General features: G+C 39.1%; 1 protein-coding gene across 2 annotated transcripts in view; it reads left to right on the top strand.

Annotated features, from left to right (window-relative positions):
- Positions 1-20331, top strand: part of LOC135473057 (uncharacterized) — a 165269-nt gene that overhangs the window by 103570 nt on the left and 41368 nt on the right. For both annotated transcript variants that reach the window (XM_064752851.1, XM_064752852.1), the window contains exons 10-14: positions 1622-1753; positions 11834-11953; positions 12394-12530; positions 17788-18007; positions 19203-19280. In XM_064752851.1, the coding sequence (XP_064608921.1) occupies positions 1622-1753; positions 11834-11953; positions 12394-12530; positions 17788-18007; positions 19203-19280 (687 nt within the window). The remainder of the gene's footprint in view (positions 1-1621; positions 1754-11833; positions 11954-12393; positions 12531-17787; positions 18008-19202; positions 19281-20331) is intronic.

Below are 20331 nucleotides of genomic sequence, written 5' to 3'. Positions count from 1 at the left end.
CCCACAGATAACGATGTCCGCATGTGATTAGTCTGATGCTTGCAAGCAATGTACAAAAAACATCAATTTGTAAATTTAGCCCAATGCAATAGACAAAGTATTAGGTGTTGTGAAATCTGTTAGCATACATTGTATAATTACCTTGAAATAGTCTTCACATTATGTAGACTGATACAAAAATCGTTGCTAAAAAGACTTAAATGCCAAGGATGAAGCAGCCTTTGTGAAGCAAAAAAAAAAATTCCTAGAAATGGTACAGCTGTGTGTGATTTATATACTGTTGAATGTCTGTAAGACTGGTTTACAATATGTAAGAGTTTTTTTTCTCTTGTTGCCGTATTCTCTACAAGCTGTCTTATCGATCTGGCATGACCATGCAGTAAAGTGGTGTGCATGTCCTGCCAACAGCTATATTGTATATATGCTTTCAAAAGATCGCTTCACAGTATCTTTAAGAATCAGAGACAATAGATGTTCCCAGGGAAACAAAACTTCTGCCATAGAAAATTTGGAAAGGTAGATCAATGAATCATCTATCATTCTGGATGCTTTTGAAGGATATAGTGTTAAGTGGAGACATGATTTGTTGTAGCTAGTCCATTATATCGTAGAAAAATAGAAAATAACCAAAAAAAGTAGACAGCCACGTTCTGGGTTAGGTCTGCGGAGATGAACAGAGCTGTGTCCCTAGACATGAAAATGTCTTTGTGTTCACTTATGCAATTCTTTATCCACATCCATTGCATTAACTGCTGTGTTTTTACCTGTTTGACTTTATTATCCCGTCCATGTTTACCCCAGCAAGAAATCCTGTCCAAATAATTGCCAACACAATCCGTGGAAATCATTAGTCCAGGGAAATGCAGCATAAACCGAAGCATATTTGTCATGTTATGGTTTAAGTGCTGGTGTATCGAAGAGGACAATAAGATAATTAGCCTTGAGCATAGTAGCAATTACTGAATGACTTTACTGTCGGCAAAATACATCTACCATCATTCTGTTCACATTTGGATAAATAACATCTAATTTTCTTTTCGGATAATAATTATGATAATTAACGTCGGCATGAATAATGAATAAAATATTGCTGAATGAAATAATTACGTCACCACTTATGGTTTTATCCTTCAACTCTTACTAAGCCTTAAACAGTTACAGATATTTAAAATGTATGGTCATTGGATCACCCTCAGTTTGTGTCCATATGTATAATGGTCATTGTTTGTCGGTATAAAAATTAGGCTACATAATGTTAATTTAGTTTCACATTCATGTAGTGTACATGTAAGTGCTGTCATTAATTCATTCCAGGGCCTCTGTGGCTGAGATTAGTGTGGGAATGCAGCACCACACCTCAATAGCCTCTCACCAATACGACCAAGCTGTGAGCTCAAATCTAGCTCATGCTGGCATCCTCTGTGCTGGAACAAGTTGAATGATTGTGGGTATACCTGCAAGGTTCTCGGTTTCCTCCCAGTTGGCTGCTACCTTATAAGTGAAATATTTTTGAGTATGGTGTAAAACACCAGTCAAGTAAATAAATTAATGGAAGCCAATAAATTTTGGTGTATTACTCATATTTCATCGATACTCTAGTTGCTGTTGTTGTTATTTTCAGGATGTCCTTGATTCCATGCAAGAGAAGCTCAACATCAAACGAATAGAACACTTTGCCTTAGTTTTACAAAATACCAAAAGTTCATCTCACGGGAAGCTGAGTATATTACAGGAGCAGGAGACCTTAGCTGAGGTAAGCCAGGTGTTAAAGCATGATAAATGTACAGGTGAGAACTTTTGAATTACATGTAGCCATACATTATACATTTGCATTATGGGTAAACATACCTTTCCAGCCTGAAGTTATTGTTATTTGATGCGTTTTTGCGTAAAATTCATCCATGTAGGGCAAATGCTTCAGAGTGTGATTTGCAGGTTATCAGTTGGATACATATTCATGTATTCACATATTGTCCTTTGGAAGGAAATTCATTTTGAGAAGTGTTATTTTACATTACGTGAACTGTATTTCATTTGTGGACAAACTGTTAATGTTACATTAGTACAGTTTATCCAGCTGAACAAAGTCTTGATTGCTCGGATCAACGGTTCACCATTAAATCCATCATATTGGCATACTGCTTGAATATTATCAGCTGACGAATTTGTGAACAGCAGTGAACAGAGGTCTTAATAGATAATAATTGTGACAAGTTTAGTACAGCGACATGCACAATTATACTTTTAATTGGCTGGTCTCCACAGAGATGTAGCTGTAAACTGGTAAAGACAGCTGTGCTATGTTAATTATTTACTCTTGTGCTTTGCCTATCTGGCCAGTCGTCAAAATTCTAACTGCACACAAGCTCTCTTCATTATTAAATGACATCTGTGATATACTATTGTTTTTTTTCGCTGTACAAATTCTCTGATATTTTTTCAGCATTTGTAAACTTCTGTGAGCTTTTGCTCTCGCGAAATCTTTATGGATTGCGCTCCATTTGTGAGCGATTTTTTTTTTCCACGAGATGCACACTTGAGGCTTCAGACATCATTGACACTGGGTTGTGGTAACTGGGGAAGCTGTCAGCCCAGACTAATGTCTGCTCGTAACAGGATAGACGTGTGTATTCTCCCCTCTACCCGCTCCCCACCCCAAGGAATCACAATAATCCATCTCTGACACAACCCCCTTTGTCACCTAGGGTAGAAGGTAATTCTATCATTGTCTCTACAGATTATATCAAAGGTCTATCTCTGATAATGAAACCAGCTCCAATGGACATTTACAAGTCTGAGACTGGAACTACTGTTCTGTTTGGCTATAATAACTGCTCGTTCTTCACCCATCTTTATTTGACCAGTGGATACTCCAGTCTTCTTGTCCCCATAGACTGGCCCCCTCATTTCTACATTGATACATCATGCACCCCTTGAGAGGATTTCTGTCCGTTGTTACAAAGCAGGGGATTTGTGTCCATTAGATCATGCTGTACATCAATGATTGCATGCTAGTGTGGAGACTGTTGGGGAAAAGTCATGGTAAATAATTATCTTCAAAATGATAAAAATAGTACCAGGTTGATACTGATAAAAATGCATATGGTGATTATTTTTCCCAGGCAGTCATTCACACTATCTACTAGGCATGTTATTGTTGTCAATGCAGTCATCACACTATCTACTAGGCACGTTATTGTCGTCAGTGCAGTCATTCACGTTATCTACTAGGCACGTTATTGTCGTCAGTGCAGTCATTCACAGTATCTACTAGGCATGTTATTGTGGTCAATGCAATCATCACACTATCTACTAGGCATGTTATTGTGGTCAGTGCAGTCATCACTATCTACTAGGCATGTTATTGTCGTCAGTGCAGTCATTCACACTATCTACTAGGCATGTTATTGTGGTCAGTGCAGTCATCACACTGTCAACTAGGCACGTTATTGTCGTCGGTGCGGTCATTCACACTATCTACTAGGCACGTTATTGTGGTCAGTGCAGTCATTCACACTATCTACTAGGCATGTTATTGTGGTCAGTGCAGTCATCACACTATCTACTAGGCATGTTATTGTGGTCAGTGCAGTCATCACACTGTCTACAAGGCACGTTATTGTGGTCAGTGCAGTCATCACACTATCGACTAGGCATGTTATTGTGGTCAGTGCAGTCATCACACTGTCTACTAGGCATGTTATTGTCGTCGGTGCAGTCATTCACACTATTTACTAGGCTCATTATTTTCATCAGTGCGGCCATCACACTGTCTACTAGGCACATTATTGTCGTCAGTGCAGTCATTCACGTTATCTACTAGGCACGTTATTGTCGTCAGTGCAGTCATTCACACTATCTACTAGGCTCGTTATTTTCGTCAGTGCAGTCATCACACTATCTACTAGGCACATTATTGTCGTCAGTGCAGTCATTCACGTTATCTACTAGGCACGTTATTGTGGTCAGTGCGGTCATCACACTATTTGCTAGGCTCGTTATTTTCGTCAGTGCAGTCATCACACTATCTACTAGGCACATTATTGTCGTCAGTGCAGTCATTCACGTTATCTACTAGGCACGTTATTGTCGTCAGTGCAGTCACCACACTATTTACTAGGCTCATTATTTTGGTCAGTGCAGTCATCACACTATCTACTAGGCACATTATTGTCGTCAGTGCAGTCATTCACGTTATCTACTAGGCACGTTATTGTGGTCAGTGCGGTCATCACACTATTTACTAGGCTCGTTATTTTCGTCAGTGCAGTCATCACACTATCTACTAGGCACGTTATTGTCGTCAGTGCAGTCATCACACTATCTACTATGCATGTTATTGTGGTCAGCGCAGTCATCACACTATCTACTATGCATGTTATTGTGGTCAGTGCAGTCATCACACTATCTACTAGGCATGTTATTGTGGTCAGTGCAGTCATCACACTATCTACTAGGCTCATTATTTTTGTCAGTGCAGTCATCACACTATCTACTAGGCACATTATTGTCATCAGTGCAGTCATCACACTATCTACTAGGCACATTATTGTCGTCAGAGCAGTCATGACACTTTCACTTTGGCATAGACTTATGTAGAAAGAAAAGCATCAATTAAATATTGGAAGAAGGAATTTGTGTCCTGTAATATTGTGTGTGATAAATGACGTAGAGCAGTGCATATAGTTTTCCCTTATCTGGCATCCACAATACTTTGTCTGCACAAAATATGTACAGAACTAATGGGCTGATTTTTACCACATTTATTTTGAAACTTGTTCAACGTTTTGGGGATTTTTTGTCCACTGTCTTTCAGGTGTAAGTCAGCTGTAATAAATTTGAACAGGAATATGACACAGTTTTGGAGTATATTAAAGAATTCATTTATTTTTGAAGTTCGTTTGAAGGAATGTTGTATGCTAGGGATATAATTAGAGACGTGATAAATGGTCCCTTTATATACCCATAGTATTATATAGGCTTTATTTGTTTCAAAACTGTAAAAGTGAAACCTGGCATTTTTACACTGTAATTGAATGTTGTGAAAGCAACTCTAAAAAACAAGGCCTGCTGCCCAGAAGCAACTCTGAACCCAGCTATAGCAAACAAACAAGAAAAGAAAAAGTCAGCTAACAAGGGAATTTCAACAAGATAATAAGTAGGTAGAATACTGAGATGGATTATTGAGAAGTCACCATACACTTAATTTATTTATTAAATATTTTATTTTATTCTTGTTTCATGCTGTTCTCAAGAATATTTCAGTACTGTAAATGAAAATTATGTTCAGTTTATGGAAGAGTAATTGACATTTGCTCTTATCCACAACTTAAAAGTTATCAGGATAATTGATGGAATTTAAGATTAGGTGAACATGTCTCAGGCTGAATATACATGTAGCTGTTTGAATAATTGCTGAATATACATGAAGCTGTATGAATAATTGCTTGACACAAATGGCATCAATTGTTTGGCAATGAACCCCAATCATGCATTTATTTGACAACTATATAGTATCATTTACAGATGCTTGCACTGACTCTGTGTTAAATCCCAGATTAGTGTTGTCCATTTTGTGGGCTTGAGATTGGAAACATTAGGCTTGGTTTTATTGATCCGTTATATATATGTGGCGATGAGAAAGCTGTTGTAAGTTGAAGAAAGTAGCTCCTGCCTGCAGTGCTTCAGGAAACAAGGGTACATCCGAATAGGTCTGGCTCACAGGAGAGGGAAGTGGAGAGATAAATGACAGGCGACTTAAGTGTTGTCAACGGTGTCTTGCTGAGACAAGGAGGGTCATTAGATCTTCTACATTCCGAGAGTAACATCGCCAATGCCTCTAAAATCCATCTGGATCTAGTTGCATATATCCGTTAAGTGCACATGTAGGAAAAAAAAAATAACAGTCTTCTCTAAGTTCTTTAAATGCAGGATGGTGGTTACAAGTATCTTTGTATTCTGTCTATACTTGTAAGTCTTATCCTTCTAATGGCCGCAAGCATGATGTCTGGTCCATGTTGGGTTGGGTGTGCATGCGGAGAACCGATCAATGGTGACGGGTTTTTCTGTTATTCCAGACTGTTCCTCTGGCTTTGATGTCCAAACTCTAACAATGTCCGTTTATTAGATCACAAGCCTGAAGACTTGTAGATCAAATGAAGCAGATTAGTGGCAGCACGCTTGAGTAAACTGGACAGAATTGTTCCTGGGGAATCCTTTGCTTTAAGAAGACTTAGAAGGCAGAGAAGGCTCATCTGTCTGGCACAAGATTTATGTCAATATTGGGACTTACCCCTGTCAAACTGTTGAAATATGAAAATCTGTGGTGTGTTTGACATAAGAATTTCAACACGTGTCAGGTCAGCTCTGATTAATCTTCATGTTGGGCCATTGGTCATGCAAGCTAGCGTCTCTGCCGCAGCTATGAATCTACTATTTTAGTTAGTCTGTTTATGTGAAATTGCATGTGCACTGTTAAAATTGCTCCATTAGGTTTTCAGTGTTCTCAGGACTCATGGATCCAACCATTTTATTTTACATTTCACATCTCTGAATGCATTCTCAGGTTTTGTTCATCCTGTTTTTAACAACATGTGCATTTACTAGTTCCCAGAGTGCCTTATTGCAGCATGTCATAGTGCCTTATTGCAGAGTGTCATAGTGCCTTATTGCAGCATGTCACAGTGCCTTATTGCAGCTTGTCACAGTGCCTTATTGCAGCGTGTCATAGCGCCTTATTGCAGCACGTCACAGTGCCTTATTGTTACATGTCACCGCACCAGTGAATTTGTGTCAGTGTATATACACACTTACTAGTAGAATTAAAGCTTTCAATTTTGGTTTTGACACTTTCGTTGGAATTGTACAGGTATCCTAGATAGATTTGTTATAGATGTGTGTAAGAATGGGCATTAAAAGTAAGACAGTTTTCATTCTGAAGAGTTCCTCTACCTAGAGCATTTTTGTCTCTTGGAACACTTGTTCTCAATCCCCGACTCTCTTCAAATCCCAGTGGGCCAGGGATACATGGTTAGACTGGTAAGATAGATAGTGTGGACAAGGTCTACCCAAACTAGCCGTGTAGAGTCAAGAGGCCATATATCACCTGCCAACATCTTTCATGGTCGATGGAAGGGGAGACACGAGGCCAAAAGAAAGAGAGAGAACAAACCATTGGCATGGTAATGGGAAAATTGTCTGCCTTTCTTGTTAACTTGCTCTTTGAGATTGAGTCTCTCCACCCAAAGTCGCATGATTTACAAATGCAGCACATTCTTCAAATACTATCTGCAGTTGTCAGCGGGCAGTTTGCGAGATGACTGGCACAGACGGATTCTGCTTTACAGCCTCTTTAGGCTGGCCATTCACATGTCCCGTGTTTATTGACCCGCATCTATTGGCCGCGTGTCAAGAACATCAAATTCTTTCAAAATGGTCGGAAGTTTCTTGTTGTAGAAGTCTTGAAATGGTGAACTCTCCAGGTTTTCCGTGCCGTTTTCGGAACTAGATTGTGTGTTAAGGAGAACTGCCAAGTCCTGGTTGAACCACTTCCCTGGCAACTCTTTTATGTTTGTTTTGTAATCCACCATTACGTGTACGTGCACTCTACTGACGTATGAGCCGAGTGAAGCCAATTTGATCTCACTGCATGACTGTCTCAACAGAGCTATCGTCCACTGGCCTTGCAGTTAGTTGCATGCTCAGCCTTCATGCAGTCAGTCAAAATATTGCTTTAAAGGTTTTGTGAAACAATGATTTTAAACATCCTGTATTTAAACTACAGTATTAATAGGGAGATGAATAAAAAAAAAATTTTTTTATTACAATTTGCTTGGGATGTATTTACCAGTCATATCGATGCCAACATACATCTGTGGGGTTTTCTCTGTTCGTAGTACTTGGGACTTTCTGAAAGTTATGTTAGGTGAAAGTCACTTTCCACCTTTCTAGAAGGACCAGCGTTGTGACCCCTCCCTCACTTTTTTAGTTTGGCAAGGTTCACATCCTTTCTCACGTTTTAATACTGCGGTATGGCTCATTAGTGGTCATTCTAAGACTGCTGAGATGAAGCTTTATCTTTAAAACCATTAATACATCTTGAAAAGGAATACGAGGAACTCACTTGTACTTCATCAGAAAAAAGCATGAAAAAAGGCAGTAAACAGAACGTGATATCATCAAGCAATTTCACTTAGTACAGATTATTTGTGGTGAATTAATTTGGCCTGATCTGGACAGCCTGTGGCAATGGAGGAGTTCATGCAGGTGTACTTGGATAATCAATTTAATTGGGCAACTGAAAAACTACCCAGTGGTTATGCTAGTATAGATGCATGTTACATTTTATTTCTGTTAAACTCACATACGTGTAGGTATGGGTGTTCAGCTGGTTCAAATGTTACAAAAATGAATGGACAGTTTATCAATTATTACGCTAAGCATGCTTAACTAGTATATGGTAGCATCTGACTAAATTCAGGTTTGTCATTGGTACATTGTACATGTAATGACTTGATATTTGTACGTGTAGTTTGTCAGTATGGTAGTGACTTTGTTTTTAAAGTAAGCAGCACTTAGTGCTCATTTGTTCTTTAGGAAAGGAGGAATTACTTTTGGCTCTATTTTATAAATAGATTAGCTCTGCGATTACTGGCTTTGGTGTCAGAGCACCACACTACCAAGAATTCCCTTTACAGGCCATCTTTTCTAATACATGTAGCTAGCCTGGGTTATGTCAGATGACATAGCTGTCTCTCTCCGACAAACTTAAGAGACAGAACCCCTTGGGTAGACGCCATAAAAAGGGTAAATGAGATCTAAAGTGACTTCCTGGAATGATGTAAACTCCGTGCTGGAGTTATTGTTAATGGGCTCTACTATCCATGTCCAGACGCTCTCTGAAGCAGACCATGCCTCCGAGGTCGTACTTAACGGCTCGCTTAAACTATATACTACTGCGGCGTGACCGGAACAAAAGGGGACAGAGTTATGCCAGGGTTTGTCACCGACATACAGATCACATGTATTAAGTCTAGTTCTTGTATGATGGCACAGTTACATCAGCGGCCTATGTCTGTCGGACTCGATCATACCTGATATCTGACTTGTACCATCCCATGAGGGATATACGGATTTGCAGTAATCTGGTCTCAGTGACCATGTGTGTGATTGAGACCATAATTTATGATTTGAAATATCCTCTCCCCGACTCGAGGAATAATCCATTGTTATATGAGGCTATTTCCGTTAGCATTCCTCATACCTCATGATATAACAAGATCTTGTCCGTTTCACCCATCTTTGCTCATTTTTCTCCCAGAATAAACCTGACCTTAGTAAGAATTAAAGATGACCTTGAAGGTTAAAGGTCACCCAGTAGGGGAGTTTTGAGGTGGGACTTTTTCATCGTCAAGGTAAAAACAGTCCTGCTGTGTCATGTGGCTTAAATGTTAGGCAACCTTTGTTGACATTAATTTACTGATCGCTTGTCTCGCCCTTTTAGGTCTGCCAGCAACATGTGGATGGTCGTGGGTTTCCACCCACCATAATGCTGACCGCCGTCGTAGTATAAGTGAAATATTCTTGAGTACGGCGTAAAATACCAATCAGATAAATAAATAAATCTCACCCTTTTACCGGCCCCTATAGCACAGTTGGTAGAACGTCTGCTTCAGGTGCGGTAGATCCAGGGTCAATCCTGGGTCAGGTCGCACCTAAGGCCTTAAAAAAGAGGGAGTTACAACTTCCTTGCTTGGCATTCAGTGTGAAGGGGATAGTACAGTGGCTTGTTGACCTGTATCAGTATAATGACTTGGGCCGCGCGGCTTGCTTGCCTTCGGTAAGTCGTCTCAGTGAAGCAGCTGTAAATAAAAGAGTGGTGGAAGAGGAAAGAGGTGTCATTTGTGCCTCTAGAAAAGGGTGAGAGTGAGTGAGTGAGTGCTTGGGGTTTAACGTCGTACTCAACAATTTTTCAGTCATATGACGACAAAGGAATCTTTAGAGTGCATGTAATGTGCCTCCTTGTTGCAGGACAGATTTCCACCACTCTTGTATCTTGTGCTGCTTCACTGAGATGCCTTACCGAAGGCAAGTAAGCCGCCCAGCCTGAGCCATTATACAGATACAGGTCAACCAGTCGTTGCATTATCCCCTTCATGCTGAGGGCCAAGCGAGGAAGTTACAACTTCCTCTTTTGAAGTCTTAGGTGTAACTCGACCCAGGATTGACTCTGAATCTACCACTCCCGAAGCAGACGGTTGACCAACTGTGCTAGCGGGACCGGTAATTGGTTTAGAAGTCAGAAGAAACATTATGAATTTGTCAATTAGAGACACACTAATAGCCAGGTGGCTAGCCATAAGGATGAAAGAGAATTTCCAAACAGCACTTTTGATTAAGGTCATATTGTTTAAGCAGGCTGTTTGTCCAAATTCAATTTTGCCCTATGTCTCTGACTGCGACAACTGCTGAAAACAAGGGGTTCATATAGCTTTATTCATTTTCAAAATGGATAAGAAGCTTGCTAACCCTGTACCAACATGGTATGAACATGAGCAGTCGGATCAAACTTACATGCAGAAAGCAGTGGAAGAAATTGGGCGGAATGTTTAGGGATTTAATCAAGCTTTCCCATCATGCATCACTGAGCAAAATTTAGCATGTATACAATTTGTTGTGATGCACAAAATGGAAACAACTTGTGTGGGTAGTATAATAAAGCAGGAACGAATTCCAACAAGGACAGCCAGTTGATGTCAAAGCAAGATAAATTTTACTCCAAACTACCAGTATATTCATGAAATTCATGATAAAACATGACCTAAAAAGGTATGAGCCAGGCCTTTCAATGCTTTAAATGGCCTACTTGATTCAGTCATATTTCAAAAACTGAAACAGATTTACAGGCCATTTCATATTATATTAGGCAACAGGAGGAAAAGAGAACCAATGACCTTGAATATACACTTGGTTGTGCAAGAGATTTCAGTCGCAGATAGTTAGAATAAGGCTCAATTTCCTGCTCTGTTTATTCTTGGCTGTTATGTTACCCCTGATTCCTGTTCCCAAAATGATAGGTAATAGTGGGTAAATAGATGTAATATGGATGATTAAACATGTCTGTCGAGAGTTTGAGATATCAGGAAATTAGCTCTGCGTATCTGTATGACGTATTCCTTGCACAGATTACAAATAAAAGACATACAAGATACATGAATTACTTGTAGCTCGGTCTGATATTTTGGGTAAATTTTCTCTTTCCCTGGCTGAGCCAGCAAGCAAATTCAGGATACAAACAGGACTGTATTACCTAGATCAGAGATACATGTGATATTTGTTGGCCTTGTGTGGCCAAACTATTTTTGAATAAGTTGTCTGTATGTGTCTCCCAAACCCAGCATTGTGTTAAGATCCCTTCTTATCTAAGAAAATTAATGTAAGAAAATTTGCAATAAAAACAGGAGATTGAGAGCTAGAAGCCAAACTGTGGTCAGACAAGTTGTCTATTAATTTATAGCATGTTGTAACACTGGACACATATGGAAAACATTTGTGGCTGTATTTTAATAATGCTTGGTCATGTATACTTTCTTACAAGAGACACATCAATATTTTGCTAATAAGACTGCAGAGGTTGTCCTAAACCATATATATTAACATAATTCTGCCATTCAGTCAAATTTCTGACAGTACCACTAATTTGGATGTATTTTGTATTTAGTACACTTTCTTGAATCTTGGATAAAATCATAAGTACGCTGTATTTATACACATATGTATCAGTGTTTGTATTTGTATTTATGCAGACTTATCATCTAAGCTATTTTGTTTTCAGATTGCTGCTAGACCAGGTGCCATGCATTTTCGATGTTTATTTCGGGTGACCTTTGTGCCCAAAGATGCCTATGACCTTTTAAGAGAGGACACGATTGCTTTTGAATACTTCTATATGCAGGTAAAGCATATATCTACACTTTATACAGAGTTAGAATTTATATATACAAATGAAGTGTGCTATAGTTTAAAATACAGATAATGGGCAGAATGGAATATCAGCTTTTTTTTCACATTTAGTACTTTAAGAATCATGCATTCATATATTTATTGAATACTTAACTTTACATATCCTTGGGTCCCAAGCAGTATACATACATATACATATATGTATCAGATGAAAGAGTGTAATTTGTAAGCTGATACAGGACATATATAGAAAATTCCTTCCTTTACAACTAGATATTGATGTTAAACATGTAATTTTGATTTATTTGATTGGTGTTTTATGCCATACTCAAGAATTTTAATTTTGAAGTTCACGTTAAAATATCTCAGCTTTATAAATCCTGTTACTGTCTACAACAGATTCATATGGGATTTGTTTTTTGGATGTTTCAGTGCTGCAACGATGTTGTACAGGAGCGATTTGCAGCAGAGTTAAAGTACGATACTGCTCTTCGATTGGCTGCCTTGCAGATTCAGCAACATGTTATGAGCAGCAACCTTAATAACAAGATCTCCCTCAAGACTGTCGAGTGAGTATATGCGCGAAAACCTTCATTGCCTTTCTTAGATGTGATATCCATTTTCCTCCAGAAATCCCCTCCTAAAACAGCACTTGATAATTCGTCTGTCACAAGCATTTTATAATCAAGGAAGGACGTGCTCTGCTTCAGGCAGTGCGCACAATACTGTACAATCCCATCTGTTAAATTAGCTTATTTTCTCAAAATCGTGTATTTTCTTCCCAAAACTAAGACTGCCTAAAGCGAGATCTGGCTGATATCATGATTTTGGCAATAACTATGGGCGTGCACAATTATTCTGGAACAAAAATGTTGCCAGCCTTAAACAAGCGATTGCAAAATAATGATGCGAAGCTCCATGTGATTGGCCAGTTTTTTAAGGCTGACGACATAGCTAGGTGTGAAGCCCCAGAGCATAAAAGTAACAGTCTGTTGTATTTAACACTGGCCAGCTCTATTCATATTTGCCAGCTAGCACTATCTGTTGAAACTCCCCATTTGGTAAATGTCAGGGTGCACAGTTGTGTTGTAGATTTGTCAGAATTGGACCTTTATGTATTCACTGTGAGAACAACCCGCCATATAATCAAATGACATGCCATACTCTGTTTTTTCTGACCATTTTGCATTGTCACGCACTCAAGCTGCTCCTGAAGTTCTGCCAGCAGCATCATTAACTTTGTTGTTCAATATTGATCTGTTTGTTTGCAGTTGTACTCGAAAAGAAGCACATTTCCTTTCCTTCGTAAATTTTGTTTCGTTTTTTGGGATTTTGCTGGGTACAAATTATTAGGTTTGCAATGCTTTTTTTTTTTTTGTAAGAAATAACAGTTAATAAGTCTCCCACATTATAGACCTGGGGGCTAGTGGTTCATAACTGGTTTAAGACTTAATACCAGATTTAACTTTAAGCCAAGTCTTCAATTTTGTATTTAGCCTAAAAAAATTGTGTAACGTTACATTAAATATGAACTAAAACTGCTGCTATTATACTTTGATTTTCACACACTGCATTGGCTGCAGGGTTTGAATAAAACTTTAATTATAAAATATAATTAATGCCAGTATTAGCTAATTCACTTTTGAACAAATGGGCCCTGGCTCTGTAATAACTCAAGCTGAAGGTGTTCCTTAGCAGAATTCAAACATTGTAGTAAAATTCACTTTGTAGCGGGTTCGTGTGCTGGGATTAGTGCATGTGGTCTGTGGACGTGGTTATATGAAAAAATAGAACATTCTCCAGTGTTGCACTGTCATTCATCATTCATTGCTCAACAGTCACACCACTGGTGGACTTGTGGCTCACTACTGGATTGCTTGAAAGCTGATAGACTTGTGTCATGTGCTGAGGATATTAAAAAACTGAGCTAAGAACTTTCGCCTGCAGCAAATTTTTTCTGTTTATCCAATTGGTTTTTAATGCTATACTGTCTTTCTCATATTTTTCTCACTTACGGAATGGCAGGTTTTATATGGATGAAGGAAAGAATGTAGTGCCCAGAGGAAATGATTGCACCCCCACCTTAGAAACCTCATGAAATTTGACCTTCTTGGCTGTAATGTACGTGTACACCTCAGCTGCATGTAGCTGTAGATCTTCATTTTATATATCACATGTATAAAGCACATCTTATTGAAAACTTTCACTGTTGTTTTCTTTCATATAGAACTGAGAGCCATTGGATTGTTTCTTCCAACTTGGCTTTGTTGTTCATGTTGTGTTTGACCCAGAACAAAAAACATTGTCTTTGAAAAAATCCTAGTGTAACGAGATGATGGCTTCTTCTTCATGCCGAAAGGTTTAGATTTGTAAGGATGTAGCATAATTAACAGATGCATTATGTAGCAGTTCTTCTCCTGCTGGAAGGCTACCAATCTCCAATCTGACAACTTCGAGTGGCAGGTGTATCTGATCTTAAACTTCAAGTGTTTTTGATACTTTGGCTTGAAACTTTGCAATAAATGATCATAATAATGAGGAGCAGCAAGATACACTCGGCTGTTGACAAGTGTTCCAGCTGCATATGGGCTAAATCTCAAGCTGAAGATGAATTTGTTAATTTGAGCATACTTGTTGCCGTCCTCTCGTTATACTTGTTGAGATTTTTCGCTTGAGAGCGAGAGCTTGATAGATAGATTTGGGAGGTATAACCTGACATACTTGATGTGAATTCAATCTGAGACTTATACAAGATGTTGGTCTGGTTTTGGCCGTTTTCAAGTACTGACAGTTCAGGCCAGCCCTAATGAGTAGGGCAGAACGTAAAAGCTGTATATCACAGAAGAGGACTGATTGTCACTACGGGTTTTTTGTGGAGGTTCAATGGTTTCGGGACATGCTCTCGCATACACTGTTGATTTACTGGCCGCCAGAGACATTCTCCACTGCAACAGGCCTCTTCAGACTGGCAGTTAGCCAAGCCAGAAGCTGATTGGCTATTCCCTGAGGTTACATGTTTCCTGTTGGCTAGAACAAAGCCAGATTGGCCGCTCGGGAGCGGGGAGCAGAGAGAGTTGGGAGGGGGGTGCACTTTGAGATGTGGAAGGGAGGGGGGCATGAAAGATGATTATCAAGAAGTGTTTTACCTGTTGATCTATGATTCACTGAAGAGCACTCTGTGAATATTGAAGAACTTTTAAGGAGCACAAGAAAGTGGCTTCCTGTAATAATTAATTATGATGGGGTAAGGTTGAGAAGTTTAATGCGGTAGTTTCTTCCAGCCAGATTTCCTCTGCCATCTGCCTTAAATACGCCTGACTGGAAATTACAGTCCCAACCCATTGGGGATTTTAACACTGACTTGCAAATGCACTTTGGGAATTTTTTGTTTCCTACCAGTCCATGCGTGCTGTATTAATTGTCTTCAGTGTTCGTAACATAGTTGCAACATTTGTAGTATTTTGTGTAAATTCTGCGTATATATTTCAGTATCCAGTTGTCTCAGTGCATCTTGTGGAATTTGTTCAAAGTTGGACGTGATCAAGACCTACAAGGGCTAGTTTCCATAGACTACTTGTCTCCTACTGCAAAAGGTGGCGGCTTTTTGTGTGAAAAATGAGTTCAAGTCTGAGTATGGTCATTTGTAATCATGGTGCTTCCCTACATGGTTTTGCACTGTAAAACCATATATATAGGGTAGTAAGACAATGGCAGAGAGAATAGTAAAGGTTGAATGGTCTTCCTGGAGAGATTTGTGGAAGGTTGGGAATTTGGGTTGAATCCAGCTTCCCCTTGGCTTAGTAATAAACACCTTCTGGTTACTATGGTTAAAACTTCATCTCGGGGGTAAAACATTACCCCTGCCTCTGTCAAGCTGTGTGATCGAATTTCCACTCAGACAAATAAATCATGTGAAACTTCACTTGGAGGTATTTTTAAAGCCCTCTGAGTCCTGTTGGATGTTTGCGCAGAGATTTATTATTGCAGAAGATAAAGAACGAGCTGTTCATGATGAGCGTAGAAATGGTCACAGATTTTGTTAATTGCCTCCGTGCCTAATTGCTTCTTATAGGTTCACTGTTCTGGCCTGAAACCTAATTCGAGTATGTATTGAATTCAAAATGTCAGGGGGGAAAGCTAGGTCCTGTGGGGGAAAGACAATAAATTGGTGATAGATTTATTTGTTCATCTTGGTACTTGTTCATCTTAGTACTTGTTCATCTTGCTTACTTGTTGGCACAAAGTATGACAAACATATATATTCAGCATTTATATATGAACGTATGTGCACCCCTTACAAAATCTATGAACAGAAAGGCATGATCCAGGCATGGTAAAAGCCTACACCATGCTGGAGTAGAGGTATGATCTGGGCATGAAAGACTATACCCATATGCCTTTCTTATACCTTTATCATATTTCACATATGCTTTGTATTGTTTGCATAGCCCACTTCTGAAGATTTTAAGGTCTTCATTGTCGTCCCCCGAACAAAACATCTGATAATCTGGCTAGTGCCGTATAAGTGAAATATTCTTAAGTATGGCATAAAGCAAAAGTGAAATAAGTAAATAAATAAATAAATAAATAAATGCAAAACATCTGAAGTATGCATTAAAATAACTCATAATTAAATACTGTTACAGTAAAGATTTACAGCTACATGTACAAGAATTAGGGATAGACTTAAACATTCCAAACTTGTGAGTGTAACAGGAGCAGTTTTCCAGTGCTTATACTAGCAATAGCTAGTGGGAATTTCCCTTTAGCTCAGATGGTAGAGTGCTGGACTTCGACTTCTGAGTTTGCTTGTGGATCAAGTTTGCTTGTGTGATTCCACGTAGTGAAATCGTTCAACCATTACACTGGTACCATGACCTAACAGGTTTCAAGAGGCGTGGAGCTCTGGGCCTCTGAACGTGGGTGTGTCTTGGGAGATGGGGAAGAATTTAAGTGGGGATGAGTGTAACGGGGCAGCTTTCCAGTGCTTATACTAGCAGTAGCTGGCGGGAATTTCCCTAGAGCTCAGTTGGTAGAGCGCTAGACTTCGGCTGCAGAGACTCGAGTTCGAATCCCTGCGTGATCCACGTAGTGAAATCCTTCAACCATTACATGAGTATGCTTGCACACAGATATATGCAAAAATACAGTAGAATTATAGTGACTGTATTTCACTAGAAGGTTAGCTCTTTTTAAGTGATACATTTTGCTTGATTCTGATTGATTCATCCACCTTGTAATTATTTATTTATTTGATTGGTGTTTTACGGCGGTATTCAAGAATATTTCACTTATAGGCAGCGGCCACATTATGGTGATAGGAACCCAGGCAGAGCCTGGGAGAAACCCATGAGCATCAGCAGGTTGCTGGCAGACCTTCCCACATATGGCCAGAGAGAAAGCCACCATGAGCTGGATTTGAACCCACAGCGGCCACATTAGTAGGAGGGTCATTGCGCTATGTGGGCCCCCTCAGCCAAAGACACCACTCCTCCCCCTCCACCTTATAGGACCACTTTAAAGTTTTTTGTGAAGCTTGTATGTAGGTTTGTATGGATCTACATTAATGTGTTTTAGGTGTGACTGTAGTATGGAGCAATTCCTACCTCCAAGCCTCCTTGACAGTATGATAACACATCATCTATATTGTTTTGTTTTAGACATGACTGTGATTTGAAGCGGTTCTTGACTTCAAGTCTCATAGACAGTATGATAACAAGTCACCTATATTTTTGTGTTTTAATCCTGACTTTTATTTGGAGTGGGTTGTTCTCCCAAGTCTCCTGCACAGTATGGTAACATGTCACCTATATTGTTGTGTTTTAGGCGTGACTGTGGTTTGGAGCGATTTGTACCCCCGAGTCTTCTCGACAGTATGAAAGGAAAAGACGTGAGAAAGATGATTCAGCAGTATCTGAAGATGAACCAGAGCCTCTCGGCCCCGGGTCAGAAACAGCTGACAGCTCTTCAGGCCAAACTCCATTATCTGAAGATCATCAGTGAACTCAAGACATTTGGCAGCCGGATATTCATGGTCACTCTTCTGGTCAGTGTCAGGTCAAGATTGTTCATGCAGTGTTAGGCTGCAATCTGGACTGTGGAGTTTGGGTCATGTCCATCAGGACAAGGTCATTTATTGGTATCCAAGGTCACCAGAGGAAAGTCCATTGACTTATAACAGCCAAGAATTAGATTGGTTCTTTTTTATCAGCCAACAGCTTTGTTCATGACACCAAGTATTTAATACATCACACCCAACATTCACCATACTTAGGGGACACCAATTCTGTTCTGTGTTTTACAGGTGAACTAACAATAAAAGATAAAAAATGAAGTGAAAATATAACTGATAATTTCCCTTTGTATTTTGTCTGATCATGATGATTCTGCTTCAAGGCTTTCTGTTCATGTAAATTAAATCAGGAAATGTTGCCCAGATACTCTACATTTTCCCCAAATTAAACGATTTTCAGGTTTTATTTGTATGCCCCTACAGGGAAAAAACAGTATATTCTGCTTGCAAAACAATGATAGAAATTAATCTGGTGTTATTAGTCATTTACTAATGCATTCTTACTATAAAGTGTAATTGTGTTGTCTTGATGGAGGCCATTGTGGTTTACTCTAGGTGAAATTAAGATTTCATTTCATAATACTGGTGTCAAAGTTCTCTCTAATAACATTTCATTTGATAGTCAAAGTGGGTGTGTATTTTTTATATCCCTGCCATGATGGGTTTATAATGGTAAAAAGATACAGGCAGTAAAAAAGACAGCCATTGATCTAAATGCTCTTTTGATAAAACCTTTTTGGTAATCCTGTAATATTTGTAAATTAATCTAATCTGATTTCCTTCAAAATGTATTGTTCTCTGACTAGACATTTATCATGTCAGTAACTAAATTTTGTCTCTAGGCTTTTCTCATCATGCAACAGTTTCCAGAAGTGATTTTGCTTTTCCCAAGCCTTACTTCTGACCCAGTGTGGCCTTCATGTGAGAATAAATTCTCAGGTGGCAACAATATTGTATCAAAAGTGAAACGAGTACAAAAAAAAAGCTTATCAGGCTACCATACATGTACATGTTGTTATATTTCACCACGAGCATTATGGTGTCATGGGCAAAGGGAGAAATTCAAAAGTCTAGGCTGGACTAAGGGGGAGTAACTCCCTCTTACCCTACAATGCAGCACTTTTATTAACTAAATAGTTCTTGACTGGATGCTTTTATGTTGTTTCAGGATAAAAGAGCAGAAGGAATGGTCCTGGTAGGCCCTAAGTCTGGAATCAGTTTGATAACAAACATCAAAAGCTATGCTGTAAGTTGTCTACTCAGTTCTACAGCCCATCACAATCTTATTGAACATGTATTTTAAAATCGCTTGCCTCTCTTCAAGACTTCTTCTCTTGTTATTTAAAAATGTGCACTGCATTAGTGTACATGTAGCTTGGAACAGGAAATTAAGGTTGATTACTGCTTATTAATTTGCAACCCCTGGTATTAGAATAGATGATTCACAGAAATTTGTGAAATGCCAGAGACAGTTTTTTCTGCAGGAGGAGATTTATTTCTTTATTTGTAAATGCAGATTTGTTTTTCCTGTAATGGCGTACATATGGTATAACCATTAGTGCTCCTAAAAATAATGATCTGGTTAAGAAAAAGAAAGTGTACCGTGTTCACATGTGTAACTGGCACATGCGTAACTGAATGAGATAAATTCCAGAAAAAAATGTACCCACATAATAAGGATGTAGCTCTGTTTTTGCCCAGCTGATTTTCAGTGAACACCCAGTGGGATTAGCCATAAAGCCACGCTGGGCCAACTATGCAGGAAATACTCTGTTGTCGTCTATCTATGAACGGCTACCTCTGAAAAAGTCTGTGCCATGCCTGGTCATTATCTTTGATGGCACATCCAGTTGTGTCTTCATTTTGTTTGCTAGATAATGGCCTGTAACAAACACATGGTTGTAAAAACCTTGTTGTCCTTGCTTGTACCGGACATTTTTTCTTTTTTTTGCTATTGATGTTTCACCAGTGATCGCTAATGGAGGACATGATTGATTGAACTTCCACACAGTTCATCAGTCTGTTGTTCGCAATTCAAAGACTTGATGACGAATACATGTAACCATTTGACTAGCACAGGGCGTTCTAGAGGATTGAAAAACGTGTGTGAAGATGTGTGCCAGATACACTTCTGAAAACTGTATATGGCTTTTACAGGTCACAAGTGGTTTGAATGGCTATTAATTAAGGGTAGAGAAATACATGGACATAATTGTCTATCAGTGATGTTTATTTTAAAAGCTTTGGAATCAGATGTTTGATTCAGGTGTCACAACCTCACAAATTCAGCTAACGTA

Source organism: Liolophura sinensis, chromosome 8 (assembly GCF_032854445.1).
Source record: "Liolophura sinensis isolate JHLJ2023 chromosome 8, CUHK_Ljap_v2, whole genome shotgun sequence".
In the NCBI taxonomy this organism is placed as follows: Eukaryota; Metazoa; Mollusca; class Polyplacophora; order Chitonida; family Chitonidae; genus Liolophura; species Liolophura sinensis.
Note: the sequence above shows the minus strand (reverse complement) of the source record. Positions and strands in the feature narration are given on the sequence as shown.